At 39.4% G+C, this 20886-nt stretch overlaps 1 protein-coding gene across 14 annotated transcripts in view; it reads left to right on the top strand.

Moving 5' to 3' along the window:
* PLCB4 (phospholipase C beta 4) overlaps positions 1–20886 on the top strand; it is a 422343-nt gene that overhangs the window by 326106 nt on the left and 75351 nt on the right. For 13 of the 14 annotated variants that reach the window (XR_012326219.1, XM_073792668.1, XM_073792669.1 and 10 more), the window contains 8 exons: positions 864–964; positions 1615–1672; positions 8809–8917; positions 12779–12989; positions 13985–14078; positions 17156–17235; positions 17777–17861; positions 20411–20501. Coding sequence is in view for 13 of the 14 variants with exons in the window: in XM_073792668.1 (XP_073648769.1) it covers positions 864–964; positions 1615–1672; positions 8809–8917; positions 12779–12989; positions 13985–14078; positions 17156–17235; positions 17777–17861; positions 20411–20501 (829 nt within the window). In the remaining variant the exon portion in view is untranslated. The remainder of the gene's footprint in view (positions 1–863; positions 965–1614; positions 1673–8808; positions 8918–12778; positions 12990–13984; positions 14079–17155; positions 17236–17776; positions 17862–20410; positions 20502–20886) is intronic. The other variant, XM_073792675.1, reaches the window with a different exon arrangement.

Raw genomic sequence — 20886 nt, 5'->3', positions numbered from 1 at the left:
ATTCAGTCACACATAGTACAGTCAATTTTTCCTTTATTCTCTTTCCTTCTATCCTTCCTTCCTTTTGTTTTCTGGGCATTTTAACCTAAACGTTTTAGTATTCAAATAGTGTACTTCCAAATGTTGTTGTCAACTTTATTAAGAAAAGGAAATGATAGCCAGGCTGCTCTTTCACACAGCTTATGGAAAACTTATTTTACAGAAATCCATCAACATTGCCTGGACCATGTACAATGTCAGCATGAAAAATGGCTCATAAATTCAGTTCTTCAGGATGGCTGTGCGATATTTTATGAAGCACCTCTCCCCAAACATACCATTTGTGTTTGTGGCCCTTTGGATTTAAAATAATTGCAATTAACGTGTTAACTGCAAGAAAGATTTAAGCCTGTTGCTGCCTTAACAAATCTGATTTGAAATATGAAGTTCTGTATGAAGAGTAAACTCTTATAGCATCCCCTTCATGTGGTCTTGTGAAAATTCACAAAATAAGCATAAGAAAACATTGGGCTTGATGTCATCATCTTTTAGGCAGGCACTTGCTTTGTTCCTTCAAGGAGAGAAGGAAAAAATGTTTCTTTGTATTTGTTCTATGGAGTGTCTCCCAGAGCAAGCCCAGCTGTGGCCGGTGTGGGAACATCTAAACCATGGATGAATGGTAACTAGAAATGCTCATTTTCATGTGCCACGTTCTAGAGGCCTGGCCAATGGCTGGACCTCCTGGCCTCTATCAGCAAGAATCAGAGACGAAGGCCCTGGAATTCCAAGTGTCATCACTTTGCTTCATGAACCTGTAGATTCTGTAGATCCTGCAACGAGAGAAAAATGTGCCCTGATTTATGACACGCTTCTATTCTTTCCAGAATGATGAAATTGAACCTGCAGCATTTACTTATGAAAAGTTCTATGAACTGACACAAAAGATTTGTCCTCGGACAGATATAGAGGATCTTTTTAAAAAAATGTAAGTTCCATTTATGAGAAAGTGTCACATCAATGTTATCCTTGTATTTTTAGATTTCAAAAACATTTTTGTCCTAATATTTTCAAATAGTATGCTGATAGTATCTAGGAATATCTAGTCAGGGTTACATTTTCACCCCTTAGTTTATTTGGTGTAAAAGTTTGCTCTGATTTTTTGAGAAACTTTTACGTAAGTTACTTGTAGCACCTGGAACTTCCCCCCCTCCCCTCCCTGCATTGGCTTTACTAACTACCTACAATGTTAACTTGCTCCTTTAGGTATTAACCCGTTATGTGAACTAACAAGATTCGATTTGGAATGTTATTATGTTGTTGAAAAGTCCATTCATTCCAATTATTTCAAATGGATGACTTACATGTTGTTTTTATAATAATGCCTGTGGATAATGCAAAAGAGGGATTGCAGACATTTTCTGTAAGCTAGTGGGAATGATTTTTTTCCTTTGTTGTTGTTGTTGGGTTATTTTTTTTTCCCCCTTACAAACAGTCTCTGGCCATTTTAAGAGTTCACCACTACTTCAGGGTTAGAAAATAAGTGTAGAATTATCATCAACAAATGTCAACATGTAAATCGTACCTCCTGTAGCATCATATACCAAAACTTACTTTTTCTAATAAATTTCTTTTCAGCAATGGAGACAAAACTGATTATTTAACGGTAGACCAATTAGTGAGCTTTCTAAATGAAGTAAGCTTTTTCATACATTAACTCCATCAGTCTGTGTGCAGTGGCTTGCCCTCCTCCAGCATCCTCATTGCATGCCTGCATCCTACACCTTCATTCGCTTTGCTTCTGACCTGCTGATCTTTCCATGATGGCTTTACCAGGTGCAAAAATCAGCTGCTGCCTTCGTGTGTCCATGCACTTCCTCATTGGCTTTGCACACTGCTTTTTTGCTGGTTTCTTGCTGTGATGTGTAGCTCCGGTTCTGTGTGTGCGTGTGAATTTGATAATATATTCATTTAATTAAATGTGTCTATGTTTTTGCAAGGTGATATTTAAGGTACTTATTTTTTTCTATTTACTTATAAGAAATAGAAAGAGAATGGATTGAGTTTACCACACTATAGTTGGATTCTCCATTGCTAACTTTTCCTCATACCTTTGCATGGACTAGAAAAGCTTTATTTTTGTCTTTTAATGGATTGCATGTAAGAAAAATATGTAGGTTCGAATAGAATATTTGGACAACAAGCACAACATGGAGTTCCTGGGTGAAAATATAGTGCATATTAGGCCAATGAGATGGCAGGTTAAATTTTTCCTTTTTATTTTTATAACAAGCTCAGAGCTAATTTTAGAACATGATTCACTTAACAACCAAAACTGATTGACAAAATTTGCTTAAGCCCAAGAGAAAGATATTTCAGAACACGTAAAGGTTGCAGTTTTTATTACAACTAAAATTAACTTCTTTTTTCCTCTGCATGTTCAAAAAAGTGTTTTCTCTTCAGTGAAACCCATTGAAGCTCTTGTTAATCCAAAAAGGGAAACTCACTTTTTGTCTAACAAACACATTAATACTAAGAAGACTTTAAGTGAGGAATGGACAGTATATTTTTGTTTCAAAACAATTGATGTTAGCCATTATACCTTATAAAGAGAAAATGTTAGGAAAGGCAGTATCATGCCAGATATGAGGTATTGCCTCAAGAAAAAACCACAGGTAGGCTGTGATTTGCCAGTTTGCAGACACAGATCACATCTTTGCCAAAGGGCTTCTCTTTTCTTCCCTGTCAGGGCTCAGTAGCTCCCAATTTGTAGGGTTGCACTTGAGAAGCTATGGTAAACAGAGCCTAGAAGCACCGATGCAGGAGATAAAAGTTCCCCCATATAGCAGGGCAGATGCCTCCACTTTTAAATAATCCTTTCAGCACATTGCAATATTTATTTTACTTGAAAACATTTCAAGTTTTTCACTCCACTAGTTTTTGGTCATGCGAATACTATGTTCATAATCTTTACCCAGATATTATCCACATTCTTACGCCACCGTTGCTTGGAAGTTAAGTTGCCTTGCTTTGCCTCCTTAACCCTTTCCCCATCTTCTGCTTCTTTTAAAAAATGTATTGTGTTATCTCCCTCAGCTTCTTCATGTACTTTGGGTCATTGGTCACCTTACGTTTTGGTGAGACAAGCAAAAATCTTGCTTTCTACTAAAGAGGGAAGACGCTTTAGTGGAGAGAAGATGTACCACCTCATCAGTTCGCCTAGAAAAAGGCCTCTTGGGTGCTCTGGGATGAAGCTGGTACCCAGCCATCTATTAAACATGACAGAGACTTAATATGCATTCTACTGTTCAAATGAGGAAACAGTTCTGAAGTCCTCAGAATAGGTGCTGCATTCATGGGTGCTTTTCTCACGCCTTTCCTTTTATGGGTGGTTTCTGTAGACCTACCCGATAACTACTCTTGTTCTTATGAGTCTTGGACAAAAAATTTAATTTTTAAAAGGTATGATCACCCACACTTTCTGGCTCTGACATCCAAATTCTTTTGCAAAATACTTACTCTTTGGTAAGCTTTTATCTATCACTATTACACTGGGCAATAGTGTTCATTTACTTATGTTTCCTTCTGTTTGGCTTCTCATTAACAGTAAGGTGGCACCTTTAATTTGGGGGGGGGGGTGGGACTCATGGAATCAGTGTGATTCTAGATTTCTTTAGGTCACAGAAACTACAAGACAGTCCAGGAAAGTATACAGCCTTTATTTTTAATCAAAGTGTCTGCCCTGAATCTCTTCCTTTTCTGTCCTAGTGAACTCAGCTGGAAGAACTAGACAGAAATCTGAATGTCTCCTTGAAGAAGGCTGTCAAACTTAGAGAACGTTCTGCCACCGCCTTGCACCCTCCCTTTTGAGTCCTACCATTGTCCCTCTCATTGCTCCAAAGTCGAAAGCACCCCTTGGGCAGAGCACCGTCAAAACCCATAATGAAAGGAGACAGAGTTCACTCAGGAAGGGAGCAGGCATTGGAATGTAAGGGTCTCTGACTTGAAAAGCTTAGACCTAAACATTTTCAAAATGCCTTAGCCACATAGTCTCAAAAAGCTGGAATTCAACATTGTATTAGAAGACCTGGATCATACAATTAGACAAGAAAAAATAAATGAATCCCAGGAACACAAAAGGACAAGGCCCTATTCATTATTTGCAGTTGATGATTATGTAACCTGAATATCAAAAGCTATCAACTGAAAAACCCTTTGAACAGATAGAGAGTTCAACAAGGTAACCAAATAAGTGATCAACAAAGAAAAATCAATACACACACATATACTAGCATTCATCAATTAGAATAGGTAACAGGAAAAAAATGCCATTTATATTAGCAAAAGCCATGCTGCCACCCACCACCTTCCAGCTTGTAAATCCCTTTATTCCTTATATGAAATTTTCTGTTCAGTGTACTAATGTGTATCTCCAGGAATTTGGAAGGTGAGGAGAGACTATCATTTACTGCCTTGGTCGCCGTGTAGGGGTTTGTACCACCTGCTCTCTACCCATGCCATCACCACTTACTAGCTTTTCACTAGTAGCTTTAGATCTGCTCCTCATTTGCTTCTCGTATGTCCGTGTTCATTGCTCCCCAGAGTGTGATCTGGGGACCAGCAGCCTCGGCATCACCAGGGAGCTTGTTAGAAATGCAGAATCTCAGGTCCCACCCAGAACTGCTGAGTTGGAATCTGCATTTAACATTATCTCCAGGTGATTTGTCTGCACATTAGAGTTTGTGAAGTGCTGGATTCCTCCTCGGAATGCTTAGTGTGAATGGAAAGAATGTGAGAGCAGCATAAACCTATTATTCTCCATAATGAATTTAGTCATGGAAATCCTCCACTCGGATCTAAAATTTGCCACAGCTATGTCTCTTGGTCCCATCCAGTGGGTTGAGGGAAACTTTCTTTGCCTATATTATGGAAATAGCAAACTGGAGTCCAGGAGAGCTGGTGGGGGCCGTCAGTATGAGCTGGCACATGGTTGGATACTGCCACCAACTCAGTTCTCTACGTATCAGGGCTAATTAAAGCTTCTTGGCTTCAGTTAGTTTCACCTCTCTTTCCCTGTTCCTAATGAGAAGCTAAATTGATTTTAGTTTTGCCTTCATTCTCCATATGACTTCTTACAAAGACGACAGCAACTGAGGGCGGGCAGAATTGAGAGATGCGTGAAGAGCTGGAGAAAGAGATCAAATTAAGAAAGAGAGGCAGAGATTTTAGATAACTGCAACAATCAAGAATTAGCTTTATTTTCTTGTTGCTGGTAATCTTTCCGCCTGCCTCACATATGTCATAGGATCACATTAGAGCTAAACCTGATTTGTTATTTTATTTTGCAGTTGAAAGAATGTAATAAAGGGCTCAAGATTGCTTTCCATTTACAATATCTTTATTCTTTTTTTTAAGGTTTTTTTTAAATTTTATATATTTATTTATTTATTTATTATTTTTGGCTGTGTTGGGTCTTCGTTTCTGTGTGAGGTCTTTCTCTAGTTGCGGCAAGTGGGGGCGACTCTTCATCGCGGTGCACGGGCCTCTCGCTATCGTGGCCTCTCCTGTTGTGGAGCACAGGCTCCAGACACGCAGGCTCAGTATTTGTGGCTCACGGGCCTAGTTGCTCCGCAGCATGTGGGATCTTCCCAGACCAGGGCTCGAACCCGTGTCCCCTGCATTAGCAGGCAGATTCTCAACCACTGCGCCACCAGGGAAGCCCTCCATTTACAATATCTTTATTCTGTAATGCATGAGCAAAGAGAGAGATGGAAGTATTTGGTGCTATAAACGTTACCAATTATTCCCTTATCTTTTTATATCTCTTTTGAATATTATTTATATCAACATCTCTCTCCCAGTGCTGCTTGGATTGAAGCCAGTTGAAGTCTTTTCTCAATAAAAGTAAGGACATAATAAAGGAGGCGTGTTCATTATCTTCTTGGTCACTTGGGCACAGTTCTGTGAACTATTTTCGGAAGCTGTTCAGTATCGTATTTTACAAAGCCCTGGACATCACGGGGTGGATGCCCTCGGTACATTGCTACCCCAAATTCCAACTGAAAACCCATGGTCTCTCCCTCAGAGGTGTGAAGCATTTGCCCCACTGTCCTTATGTCCATGTGGAAATCCTCTGCAACCTTACTACTCTGAGATTATGTGGAAATGATCTTTCTCCTCTTTGCTTTCTCATATAAAATTATATTTTTGTGACTCAATACAAGTTTTACCATTTTTTCCTTGCCTTTGGGTTATCCAGATTACACTGTGCTTCCTTTTTGAAACGTGAGCATTTTCAGGAAAGTAAAAGGTTAAGGTATCTGGTGGAGCAGATGTAAAGACAAGTGAAATTTCATATTGTCTTCTCTTAATGCTTATTTGCTGCAAATGTAGAATAGGGGATTATGATACATCCATTTTATGTACTCAGTTTTCCTGGCTATTGCTTCTGATAGGGGAATGTTCTTCTAGTGAATATCATGCCCTCTGATAAATTTTGATGGGGGTTAATTGGGAGGACACCTCAAACATTTAGCATTCTTCTATCCTTTGCAGAACTTAGGTACTTTTTTTTTTACAGATATGCAAATATATTGAAATGCAAACCTTTACATATTAGAGTAGTGCTTCTTAAATTTGAGCACATCAGAATCACCTGAGAAGCTTGTAAAAATACAGATTCATGGGTTCTACCCCAGAGAGTCAGGTTTGGTAAATTTGGAGTGGGGCCCAAGAATGTGCATTTCTAACAAGCTCCCAGGTGAGGATGATGCCACTGCTGCCATCCACAGGCCACACTACAGGGGGCACCAGGTTAGAACCCACATACCTCTGTACATAAAAAGCACCTAAGAATACCTGGATTCCCTCTCTTCCTTTCCCAACTTTGCCTCTTTCTTCTTTAGCTGAGTCTCTTCTTTCTCTCACTTTTAAATTCATATGGATTTGCCCCATGATCTCCATGAGTCCAGAACACTTACCAAAAGCATACCTTTAAATTAAAAGACTTAATTATAATAAGGAAGAAAACCTTATTAGTATAGTGGCCAACCATGAACATAACTGCCGTGGGGTCTCAAAAGGCCCTTTTCCTGCCACATCCATCTTCTTCCATGGTATTATTTACGGAGACTGAAAAGGAAAGTGCCTAGAAAATGTACTGTTTGTTTGTTTGTTTTGAAAACAATGCTTTCTCACCAGAGAGCTCTGCTTGTCATTCCCTTGGGTAGGGGCTCTGGAGTTGCATGACAGCATTCATTCCCTAAACAAGATGTCTTGTAGCATGCCTTCACCTGCTTGGTGTTCCGTGGCCCACTGCACCATCTCTCTGCATACCCCAGGACTTTTCTTTGTGGTCTCAAGGCCTGTTGCTCATGTAACAGTTTCTGCTCTAGCACACGCATGGATGTGAGCTTTTGTGAGCCGTAATTTCTTAGATTCCAACAGAAGCATGCTTCATTGGGATAAATTGACAAAGAGATATTGATTCCTTAGGAGTTAACACTCTTAACTCGGTGGGAGGTGGGAGCATCAGAGCAGGCTAGGCCACAAGTGCTTTAGGAAATTACATCAAGTGTTCTGTTGGCCAAAGGCATTCATTCTGTGTGCCCCACTCTTCAAATGATCATTTCAAAACAAATGGGGAAGGGAGATCCATATGAACTTTTAACAATTGTTTCTTCAATACTTTTTCAATAGTGCTTTTCAAAGTCTGTGCATATATTTGGGTAAAGAGTTGTTGCCGGTGTCCTACGTACTGACCAAGTTTTGCTCACATCTGCTTATATGCCATTATTCCATTGAAGTTTCCTTTATTTATTTATCTGATGGATGACCAGGGATGCAGTGTTTGGTCCTCTAATCTACCACAAACAATAAGGAAGTTTAATAGACCCACTACCTCTAGGTACAGAAAGATAGTCAGATAGACACACACACACGATTGTAGCTGAGTCAGTAAGTTGGACTTTTTTCATCACTGCTGTAAAGTTAGGATGACAGAACTGCAGAAATAGCTTTGCTCCTGGTGCCTCATATAACATAGCACCAGGAGCCTATAGGTGCTGATTTGAAAAGAATGACATCACCAACCTCCAAATTATTTATGTACTTTCTGCCCAGAGAATTTCCTCGGGGCAAACCAAGTTAGATTTCATAGTGAAATAGAATTTCTGAACTACTGATATTTAAACACAAATTTTCATATTGTTTAGAGCTTGTAAATATCCCTGTGCTGATTAATTTTCAACTATTACAATGGATTCATTTTGATAAATATTGATTCAAGAGAATGAAGTTTACAGTTCCCAAGAAATCTTTTATTCATGTAGAAAGACATAATGAAAATAAAATGATCCTTCCTGTCTAACTTTAGGGTTTTGGAGGGGTTTTTTGTTATTGTTGTTTTTGGTTTGGCATTTAAATGGGTATGTTATATATTTGGGGTTTTTTTGAATTTTTGCTTTTGTTTATCCTTTTTTTTTTTTTAAAGATTTTTGATCTCACTTTTTATAAGCACTTATGCCAAATGTCTTGCCTGTGGTATGGCAAAGCCATACCGTTTTCTCTGTCCGTCAACTTTTGAAGAAAGAAAGTATCTTCTGTTTTCTCCCTCATCAGTTCAGTGAGGGGAACCAATAAAATACTACTACCAAATTTGGACGTTTCTGAAGTCTATTTTAGGAAGAAAGGCAGGAAAATAGTGAAATCTTCTCTTTGTAACTGTAAACATGATATTCTAGATATATCTTATATTAGAAATTACATACTTTAGTGATGTGTACTGGCCCAAGGGTGAATGTCAGCCTAAATGGAGTTATTTTCTCATCATAGCATCAACGAGATCCTCGATTGAATGAAATTTTATTCCCATTTTATGATACTAAAAGGGCAATGCAGATCATTGAGATGTATGAGCCTGATGAAGACTTGAAGAAAAAAGGTAAGAAAAGTGTAAACAGAGAGAATTTTTCTTTGTTTAAAAAAATCAAGGACATATGCAACTTTTAAAGTCCTTGAATTTTTAGTTAAAGGTATCTTTAAATGCTTTGGGGCTCTCTAGAGGCAAGGATTGATAACTGACTGACTGTTTTTTTTTCCTTGCTCTAAGTATAAATTTTACCTTACACCAAAATTTGTTCGTGCTGCCTGAAGTGTAATGATAAATTTATTATTAAACTATAGTGATATTTTCCCCATGTACTTTCTTATCTTTAGTATCGCATAGTGCTTGAAATGTAAAAATGCCAATTATAGTCTCTGTTCACCATCTATGAAAACAATGGCATTTGCTATCAAAATTGACACCTTCTTCTTCTCCCTTTAGTTTTGCAAGCTAACTAAATTTAATACGCGATTTAAAGAGTCTTTTTACTCATCATTTGACCTCTGGTATGGAAGATAAATGCAATTGACATGAAATTAAATAGGAATCAATTTAGCAAATTGTTGGGGTTTTTGAGCATTTGCCTCTTTCAATGAAACTTTGGAAACAATGTGTTGTTCATTCCAACATTTAACAAAGGAAAGGTATGGAGAGGAAAGTTAAGATTGGTTCTATAGCCATGAGAAACACCTGCAAAGGATGGGAGCGATGATGCTGATAGAGTATCTCCAGGGAGTGCCAGGAGATACCTGATCTGGAGTCTCTGGCCTTATGTCTCGGTGGAGAGTGAAGGGAGATCTAGGTTAAGTTCTTTCTGTCCCATCTGCCCATGAGTATCATGGCCTCAGTTTTCTCCTCTTTAGAATAGAGGTTCTTTTTTTTTTGTACCTCAGTGAGTGTGGCTGAAAGATTTATACGTTCTCTGGACCCACATAGAACCCATTTACATGCATGCCTGGCCCACCATACCATGTGGCCTTACCCCTGATATTTTTCCAAGCCCAACAGAGTTTTCCCTTGGTTATAGTCATACATTTACACTTTTCTGCTAGGGTCTCAAATATCTATTTTCAGAAAGACTGCTTCATTACTTACCTCTTTATCAATATCCTGAGTATCATAATTAAGTCCACATGGCATGTGATTTAAGTGAAGGGAGGAGTGGCTTGGCAGAAAATCTAGTACTTTGCAGTGGTGGGAGGTGATGTGATTTTTGTTGCATCCCCTGTTGCTGTGTGACCTTGAGCAAGGAACTGTATTCCTAGACCTCAGTTTCCCTGCTTGTAAGATGGTGGCGTTCATGCAGTCATTCAGCTAGTATTTCTGTCGCCTGCTTTCAATCCTTATAGGCACAGCCAAGCACTGTGCTAGGTGCTGGGGATTCAAAATGAAATAAGGCGGTTGTGATCTACTGAAGGAGAAAGACCTATGACTCAGTAGTGCCTTGGTAGTGTGATAAATGTTATGATAGAGGTGTGTCTTATTATGTATAAGTTCCTCCCAGGTCCTAAAAGTCTATGAAATTACCACTGACACATCTAAAAAGCATAGCTTCACCATTTCACATATGACAGAAATGTTAAAGTCTGTCATTATCAAGTATGGGTGAGAATGTGGTGCCAAAGGCATTCTTATCAACTATGCTGAGTGTGTAAATGGGTACAAACAACCACCTTGATGAATATTTTGTCAATAATAAAGTGGAAAATATGCCTCTCCTACAGCCCAGCCTCTTTACTTCCAAGTATGTACCCTAGAGAGTGTCCCATGTCTTTCCCGAGTCTGGTGTCAGAGTGGCCTTGCTCAGTCCTCAGATCTCTGCTCCTTCTATCCTCACTCCTTGAATGAGCTCATCCAAGCCAATGGCTTTAAGTTTCTTCTATACACACATGACTTTCAGATTAAACTCTCCACTCCTAATCTGTCTCTTAAACTACAGACCTGTATAGTAGACCTCTCCATTTGGATGCTGAGTGGACATTTCAAATATATATATATATATATATATATATATATATATATACACACACACACACATAATATGCTTTGATTGTCCCCATCCACAGACCTGTCCCTTTCCCAGCCTAGAAAATGGTACCATGACTCACCCAGCTTTTCATGCCAAAACTCTTGGAATCATCCTTGACTTGTTTATTCTTTCACATCATCTCTGATCCATCAACAAAACCTGCAAGATCTATCCTGAAAATAAATCACTTCTCACCGTCTCCACACTTACTGGACTATCAGATCCTACATCATCTCTCCCTAGATGAGGCCAGCTGACTTCTAACTAGTCTTCTCCTTTCCTCAATGCCCTACGATTTATGTACCACACAGCAGCCATAGTAAACCTTTTAAAATCAAATCTAATTATGTTCTTCCACTCTTCAAAATGCTCCAAAAACTTCCCAGCACACTCAGAATAAGATCCAAAGTACTTAGTGAAGACTAAAGTCCAACCGATGTAGATTTGGATTTGGATTCTTCATTTCTAGCTACTTTCCCCTCCATCACATGGTCTCTGCACTTGCTGACCTTTCTGTCTAGGATGGGGCAGCCCCAGGGGTGCATGGGGCTTGCTCCCCATGCATGAATGTGACCTCGTCAGAAGGACTTTTGCTGGCCACATAGCAAACACAGCATCCTGGTCATTCTTGATTGCTTTCCTACCCTGCTTTCTGTTTCCTTCTAGCATTTTCATAACATTATATTTATTTTTTAATTTATTTGTTCTCTCACCCATAGTATATGAGTTTCATGAAGGTAGGGCTTGTCTGTTTCTTCTATCCTGCATCTATCACAGTGCCTGGGAAAGTATAAATGTATGTGTCCAAGGAGATAGACACACAAATTTTTACTGCAGTTCGTTTAGTTATAAATAGAATGACCTAAATATCCATCAACAGAATGATGGATAATGAATTGTGGTATATTCACATATGGACTACTTTACACTCTACACACTGCATACTTCTACTATACATTACTCAGTGAAAAATAAATGAACAAGAGCTACTTATATTAACTAGATAAGTCACAAGAAAACAGAAAAAATGGCAAGCTGCAAATGCAAATAATGGGGTAACTTTTATATAAATTTTAAAATAGTCAAAACTACCTACTTTTTGGATAAATGCATATAAAGTTACAGAACCACTTTGGGAATGTTAAACACAAAAACTAGATTATTGGCTGTCTACCTAGGAATAAAAAGATGGAATTGAATGGAGTTGAGGTGGGGCACACAGGGTGCTTCATGGGCATCTGTAATTATGCATTTCTTTAAAAAATGTAAAGCAAATAAAGGAAAAGGTTAAGATCTAACAAGGCTGTGGTATAGCTGTTTATCCTGCTATTATCTGTACTTTTCTGTAAGCTTGAAACCAGCTTGTAACTTGGAAATGCTTAAGTAAATGCAAGAAGCTGAAGCTGTTGATGGTTGACAGGGTAGGAGAAGATGCAGAAATATTGACACCGGCCCTGTCCCATGTCACAAAGGTGTGATTGAGATGAGTGGTGGCTCTTGGGATCACGTTTCAATGACCACTGAATACTCATCTCACTGGTCCCATATCCTATTTTTTAGATGAAATAGGAAAATGGAATTATTTGAATCCAGAGAGGCCACTCATCCCTTCTCCAATCTGGCTCCTGGTGCTGCACTTTTGAACTTAGGGAACTGATTGTTTTGCCATCATGGATGTGAAAGCAGATGCCTCCTATTTGTGGAAAGCATTAGATTACTTATGCAATGCGGGTACTTCGTTCAAGTTCTGAAAGACGAAAGTTCTTGGGAAAGAGACTATGAAGAAGTTTTTACTCCTCCTGTTTAAGTTGCCTCAAATGTCATAAATAAAACATGAGATGTGTATCTTCAGAGCCATAAGTCTACCATGATATTCCTTTTCCCCCCAGGCCAAATATCAAGTGATGGGTTTTGCAGATACCTGATGTCAGATGAAAATGCCCCAGTCTTCCTAGATCGCCTAGAGCTTTACCAAGAAATGGACCACCCTCTGGCTCACTACTTCATCAGCTCTTCCCACAACACCTATCTCACTGGCAGACAGTTTGGTGGGAAGTCTTCAGTAGAAATGTACAGACAGGTCCTCCTGGCTGGTTGCAGGTCAGAAACTCAAGACACTGTTTCTTCTTTGGATTTGATGCTCTTCAATTGAATTTAGTTTTCTCTGAAAAATAGGAAGTAGCATTCACAGTGAAAAGGACATTTGTCTTTCTCTTTAATGGATTATGATGGCCATTTAACCTTGAGAAAGGAAAATTGGTATCTGTTCCAGAAGGTCTAGAGTCCTCCTATGGGTCAAAAGATGTTTTTTTTTTTTTTACTGTAAATTTAAAATATTCCCCCAACATTACCAAAAAGATAGCATATTTTAAGAAGTCATGCTAAGTTTCCTGTTGGTCATAGACACTTGCAAATTTAGCTTTACTTAATGTTCAAAGTTCTAAAATTTCATTCTCAGATCATAAAGATTATTTTAAATGGCTTTAATTTTACAGAAATAGGAAAATATTTGAGGTTTAAAATATGGTAAAAATGCAGAAAGTGAAAAATAAGAAATGTAGTTACATTATGATTGGTTTCTTGATTGTCGATGACCAATACTTAATTTTTCAACTCACTGTTTTCTGTGTGTATGGAAATATGTTAAAGGACTTTAACTACATCACTACATCTGTTTCTGAATGCTTAAATATGAGTCACTGAAACAATGAGAACATTTTAATTTATGGCCAAAGTAACATCATCCCACCTACAAAATTTTTACAGTATTCTTTAACATCCTATAAAACCCAGCCCATATCTAAATTTTCCCAGTTGTCCTCAAATTGTCCTTTATTACAGCTTTGTCACAACTAGGATTTCATCCAGAACCTCACTGCTTGTTACATCTCTTTTCTCTCTTAATCTCTGACAGTCCCTTTTTGATGACACCAATCTGGTGCAATTTTAACCTGCATCCTCCAAAAAATAATCGTGTTACTTCCTTCATTCCATTTTCTACTTCTATAGAAAACAAATTATTCTGATGTCTTTTCATTTGTACACACACTATTTTATTGTAAAGGTTTAATATTGGTAAATCACAATGTTCCTAGATGTGTTGAACTTGACTGTTGGGATGGAAAAGGTGAGGACCAAGAACCAATAATAACTCATGGAAAAGCAATGTGCACAGATATCCTTTTTAAGGTAAGTGTTTCTTTTTTTTTTAATTGAAGTATAGTTGATTTACAATGTTGTATTCGTTTCTGCTGTACAGCAAAGTGATCAGTTATACATATATATACATATTCTTTTTCATTATGGTTTATTATAGGATATTAAATATAGTTCCCTATGCCATACAGTAGGACCTTGTTGTTTATTTTATATATAGTAGTTTATATCTGCTAGTTCCAACCTCCTAATTTATCCCTCCCCACCCCCTTTCCCCTTTGGTAACTGTTAGAAACAGACTCACAGACATAGAAAAACTGTTTCATAAATAAGTTCATTTGTGTCATATTTTAGATTCCACATATAAGTGATATCATATGGTATTTGTCTTGCTCTTTCTGACCTACTTCATTCAGTATGATAATCTCTAGGTCCATCCATGTTGCTGCAAGTGGTGTGATTTCATTCTTTTTTATGGCTGAGTAGTATTCCATTGTGTATATATGTACCACATCTTCTTTATCCATTTCTTTGTCGATGGACATTTAGGTTGCTTCCATGTCTTGGTTATTGTTAATAGTGCTGCTATGAACATTGGGGTGTATATATCTTTTTGAATTGGAATTTTTTCCGGATATATACCCAGGAGTGATATTGCTGGATAACATGGTAGCTCTACTTTTAGCTTTTTAAGGGACCTCCATACTGTTTTCCATAGTGACTGCACCAATTTACATTCCCAACCACCGTGTAGGAGGGTTCCAAGGTAAGTTTTAAAATTACCTCACCATTGCCTTTTCCAAACTATTGTGGAAACACAGACAGAGTGGAGAAAACAAATTATTCATCTTCTCAAGCATCTTACCTTTATATTCCATTCTTCCAGTTTTTCAGAGAAAGTCAAGAAAAATGTTTTCTCTACTTAATATTTCCTTCATGCTACTTTTTCTGCTTTCAAATGGTGACAGTGCCATATAATGAGATTTCTCCGGCAGAACCTCCCTTGTTCCACTTACTTTAAAAACAGTCTTTCATTTTCTTATCTATTTTTGTGCTTACTTACTTTGCATTTTTTCTGAAGGACTTTCAAAGTGGAATAAAAAGATAAATAGAATACAGGAAATAAAATAGATTATAAATAGTGCCTATATGGGTAAGAAAGTAAGATAGTGAGATTAGAGTTTAATGAATGCTTGTCAAGAGATCCTATAAACTTTCAAGCCATACCACAAATTGGGCTCCAGACTTTTTTGAATTCAGTGCAAGGAGAGAAACATGATAATTCACAGGATTTGTAAGATACATACAGAGTAGTTAGTCCAGAGAAGCACAGTTATTCCCCAGTACTGACACCAGATAGAAGTCGCCCCCCGTAAGATCCTCACAGAATGTAATCTACACTTTTATAAACTGGATTTCAGTCATGGCCTTTTGGTGATCTCTATGTACAATTTGAAGGTTGGTTTCTTAGCAAGTTCCTCAATATGCTCCAGTGATGTCCTGCCAAAAGACAAGTGAAAAAATGAAATTCTGTGGTTGGACAATATGTCAAGTACGTCAACCTCTGTCAGTTTCGTATAACTCAGGAGAGTTATTTCAGCCTCTGGATCAATGGTTCTCAACTCTGCCAACATGTGGAAAATCACTGGGGTTGTTTTGTTTTGTTTTTTAATAGATTTATTTGTTTTATTTACTTATTTTTGGCTGCATTGGGTCTTTGTTGCTACGTGCAGGCTTTCTCTATGCAGCGAGTGGGGGCTACTCTTTGTTGCGGTGCACAGGCTTCTCATTGCGGTGGCTTCTCTTGTTGCGGAGCACAAGCTCTAGGCACATGGGCTTCAGTAGTTGTGGCTCACAGGCTCTAGAGCACAGGCTCAGTAGTTGCGGTGCATGGGCGTAGCTGCTCTGTGGCATGTGGGATCTTCCCGGACCAGGGATTGAATCTGTGTCTCCTGCATTGGCAGGCAGATTCTTAACCACTGTGCCACCAGGGAAGTCCCACCAAGAGTGTTTTTAAAAACAGACACCTAGACCCTAGACCCGTGACCCTCCATGCATATCACTTCTCTTAGCCAAGATCTTGGTGAGTTTTGAACATCAATCAATTCAAGTTTACATTTCCTGAGAAGTACCAAGAGTATGTTCAAGTGGGAAGCCATGAGTTTGCATAGCCACCAAACTGACAGCAAGGGTTGACATCTTTTTTCATAGAATTAAGGAGCCTAATAGGGAAGCTGAAGCTCAAAAGGAAGTTCTTCCCTCTCAGCTTGGAGGTGAGCAAAGAAGAAACCATGGGCAGAGCCAAGATTCTCCTAAAGGAGTAATTCTAGGTCAACTCTAGTGGATAATCAAGGTCACTTGGGAAGTGACTCAAGGCATTTTTGCCTGAGAAGAAACTTCAAGCAAGAATAGCTAAAGGACCACCTGAGCCATAAGAATGCTCAGTAAAATACTCCAAGATTGTCTAGCCTAGGCCATTACTCTTTCCAATGGACTTCCCTAGATAGCTATTGTCAAATATTTTCCCAACTAACAGAATGATGGGACTTGCCCCATGGTTAACTACCAGGGTGATACAAAACAAGGGATATTGCAAATGTCACATCAATTCACAGGAGTCTTCATTGAATTAATGAAATGTAGCCCAACTCTGGTGCGAAAAGGCAGAGGAAAGTCAATAAAAGCTTCTAACAGTCCTGAGGTTTTAACCAACACATTTCTCCTCGAGGCGAGAGGGGAAGGAGAGGGGTCTGCTGTGAAAATCTCTGTGCAGAAATCTCACCTGCTCCTCAGTGAGAAAGGTGAGCTCTGAACCCATCTTGGCAGATTATCAAGCAAGGAACTGCACTGCCATTTAGGTGAAATGTCTTGTCAGTTACTAGCACCCTAATTTTGGAGAAGTAAAAGTAGCTTTGAAAAAAAGTGTCATTAACCATGAACTGTGCCTGGGTCTAACCACAGGGGACTCAGTCTGTAGCAGTAAATGGGTTCTCCAGGTCTTAATTGCCAAAACTGACTTTCTGAAAAGCTCAAATTAATAGTCTCCAATTGGTTTCAGGTACCTTAATTTTTTTTCTCTCCTCTCTCATTAACACTCTTTATCTTTCAAGGATGTTATTCAAGCCATCAAGGAAACTGCATTTGTCACATCTGAATATCCTGTAATTCTCTCCTTTGAAAATCACTGCAGGTATAATGATTCATTCTACTCCAAGTCTCTAAGTGTTGTTTCCTAATCCCCATTCCCCACCCCTGCTCTACATCTTTTTGAATAACCGAATAGTTTCTTTTGTGAAGTGGTAAGTACACATAGTCTTATGGGGGAAAAAAAAAAAGAGAAGAAACTCAAACCACTACCTCTCACCACTTCCACAAAAGAAAAGAAAAAAAAAAAAGTCATGTTAATGTGTTTTAGAAATGCTTCCTCTAAACAAAAGTTCAGAGAGCAGGACACCTTGCTCGATGTTCCATTGAGTTGGAAGACTTGGCAGTATGTTTGTAGTCAGACTTGATGAACTTGAAAGACACTTTTTACTCTGCTTACCAACTCTTAGTTTGGGGGAAGAATCGACTTCTTTTAAAACTACACCAGTTAACCCATTAGCATCAAGAGGACAATCAAACATTTTGCAGAGTGAGAGTTTTTAATCGCTAGGAATGGATGTTTCTTATTCTTATTCTGGACAGTTAATGGATGTTTGAATTTACAAATGTTGGTTCTTTCCCTCTAGCAAATATCAACAGTACAAGATGTCCAAATATTGCGAAGATCTATTTGGAGATCTCCTGTTGAAACAAGCACTTGAATCACATCCAGTATGTATTTTTAGCAAACCATATTTCTAACATGAATGGATTTGTTTTGAAATTCATTTCTGAAGGGCCAAGTAGTTCTGGAGGACTAATGTTAAAGATCTTCATGTGTATTTCAATTCGTTGGTATGGGAAGCTTCCATTGTGCTTCAGAGGGGTGTGTAGAGAGAGGCATAAAGTAAACATCTGGCTCAGTTTTATTCAGAAGATCATGGGGTCTCTATGGCTTCTGAGACCTCTGTCCTAAAATTTCACAAAGTGCGCACTGGCCAGGAGTCTAGAGTTGGTGATCATTGTCAAGTTCAGTGACAGGTTAGAATCGCCTGGGGGAACCGTGAAACATACCTCTGCCACAGCCCCACTCAGAGATTCTGAAATTGATTCGAGTTCAGCCAGATCCTGGTGTTTTTTAAGTGCTCTCCAGGTAAATCAAATGTGCAGCCAGGGTTCCGCACCCACGGGAGCCTGTTGCTATGGGAAGTTCCCTGGATCAAGTCACAAGCCAGAAGTTCAAGCTCCTAAGTCCAAAATAAACTCTTGGGCAATGTTATATGCACTATTTCGAGCTTCATTTTTACACCTACTAATTCCTTCATCAAACAAAGAATTTTTAACCTGTTCCCCATAGATAGGCTTTGTGGGGTCTGTGAACTCATTCTAACTGCATACAGTTTGCTGTTTTGAATACAGTCATTCCAGAGAGTTCATCAGATTTTTACCAGGATCCATAACCCCCAAGTGGTTAAGATCCACTCTCCCAAGATGTTGGGAGTAACACGAAAGCTACTGGAGTGAAAGAAAGTATGAAACCCTCTACAGTAGTGAAATATTTTGCCCCACTGTTGATGAGCAGCTAATAGGCCCAAACACAGTAGCCCGAAGCAGCAATAGAACATCGCCATGACTAAAGGGGGAAGGTGCTCCGTGCTACCTGGGAACACATCAGGTAGTTTAACAGTGAGTTTTGCAGAAGTACATCTTTGGGAACTGAAAAAAGATATAGGAGGATATTTTCAGCCTGCTGAAGCTTTGGCTGCAGGGGCCCTGCCCACATCCTGGCAGTGCTTCCTGCTTCCCTGCACACCGACCTGATCTCCACCGCCAGCACCTGCAGCTGCTGCTGGGGGGACGCTCTGGTCCCTGGAGCTCTGCGCACACAGGAAAGTGAGGCCAGAAGTACCAGAGAATTACCAACCCCCGCCCCGTGTTCCCTCATTCCTCAGGCGGGATGACTCCGGGCACATGGTCCCCACTGTCCCCCCAAGTTCCCCAGTGGGATCATGCTCCCGTCCACAGTGACAACTTGCCTGATAGCACAACCTTCATGGCTGCCTGTCTTCTTTTTCTCACTTTCCTACTCCTCTGCTGGAGTTCCCTGGAGCTGCCCCCCAGATAAATTACTGGTACTTTCCTCTTTGTCTCAGACTGATTCTAAGGGAACCTAAACTAAGAAACATGCTTGCTTTATTTTATTTTATTTTTTACCTAGGCCCTTTGTTTGTTTTATTTTCTTTGTTAGACTAAGGTGCTGGCTTTTACGGAAAGATCTCTGCATTCTTTGTGATGTGCACATACATGAGAGATTATGGGAGGTATAGGCAATATAAATGAGATTAAGATCTGAACTACGGAACTTTCAGTCCTGGAAGGAGGGCACAGTATACAAATGTAAAACCGTAACTAAAACAGATGGGCTTTAGTGTGGTGAATATTTATTGCCAATATCCAGGTGCAGAAGAGATCACTTGGAGTGTACTGGTTACAGCAGGCTTCCCAAAAGGAGCAGAATTTCGGCAGAGGGTTTCATTTGAGTCAGGACTGACATAGGAAGGCACGGTGCCTTGCATGTACAGATAGTATAAAAATTAGTTTGGAAAATGAGTGGACACGTGGAAGGGTAGGTGGGTATATAGATGGATGGTGGGGGGATGGGGAATGGATGACTGGATACAACACAGTTCTGTGGATCAGAAGTAATCAAATAAAGGAACATCCCCTTTGCAGACATTAATCCAAGCCAATGAAACCATAATAGAGGTCAGATTTCAATAATTAGGACCACTTCCTTCTTAATTCTCTTATTGAACCCACAAAGCCACAATCCCAAGCATTGAAGATGGATCACCCTACTGAGCAGACCAGCTTACTGTACAGCCCAACACTTGGGGGGGCTCAGGAGCCTCTTGACTTTGCCTGGGAGGGCACCTCTGACCCCAGCTGACCCCATCACCTCTTGTACTTTACCAGGTACTTAAAGGCAGCAAGGTCTGGGGTTGAGCTGGACCCCTTTCCCCAAGACCACTGTAGGTCAGACCCCACTCCCTGGGGAACGTGGAGTAGCTCTGCAAAGCTCTAGAGACCCTGTGGATGCCAAATTTGCTGCCTTAGTGTAAGGCAAGGCTCAGGCTAGTTTGGGTTGCAGAATGAAAGTGTAAAACTGTGCAGACTGCCATCTAGTGGATGTTGGTTGGCCTTCTGCTCATTCTGGGCTGGGAATGAGAAGGGAGAAGTACAACCCTGTCGTGAATTCAGCCTTTTCTCTTTGTCTCTAGCTGGAACCAGGCAGGCCTTTGCCATCCCCAAATGACCTCAAAAGAAAAATACTCATCAAAAATAAACGGCTGAAATCTGAGGTTGAAAAAAGTAAGTCAAATACACTCATCTATGGCAGAAGCATACGTATCTTGCATGTTGAGACAATTCAGCTATCTAGAATGAAATATACTTTAACACCACGGATTGAGGGGAAAGCAGGTCTAGTGGTGATGTTCTATATACTGTGCAGAGAAAAGTTGCCACATTTTTATTCAAGTTTAGGTTCCACATCAACCCCTTCCTGCAGTGGGAAAACATATTCATATATTCATAGATCAGAATTTGGAGGAGTCCCAAGGAAAGATGAGAAGAAAGCAAAAGAAGCATTTTAGAATTTGTCAGGTATAAGGAACTAGCACTTTATCATTTTATACACTCTAAAGCCTTCTTTAAAAGCTTCCCTTTGCACTTTTCCCTGTGATATATACATATC

The sequence above is a fragment of the Tursiops truncatus genome, chromosome 15, assembly GCF_011762595.2.
Source record: "Tursiops truncatus isolate mTurTru1 chromosome 15, mTurTru1.mat.Y, whole genome shotgun sequence".
NCBI lineage: Eukaryota > Metazoa > Chordata > Mammalia > Artiodactyla > Delphinidae > Tursiops > Tursiops truncatus.
Note: the sequence above shows the minus strand (reverse complement) of the source record. Positions and strands in the feature narration are given on the sequence as shown.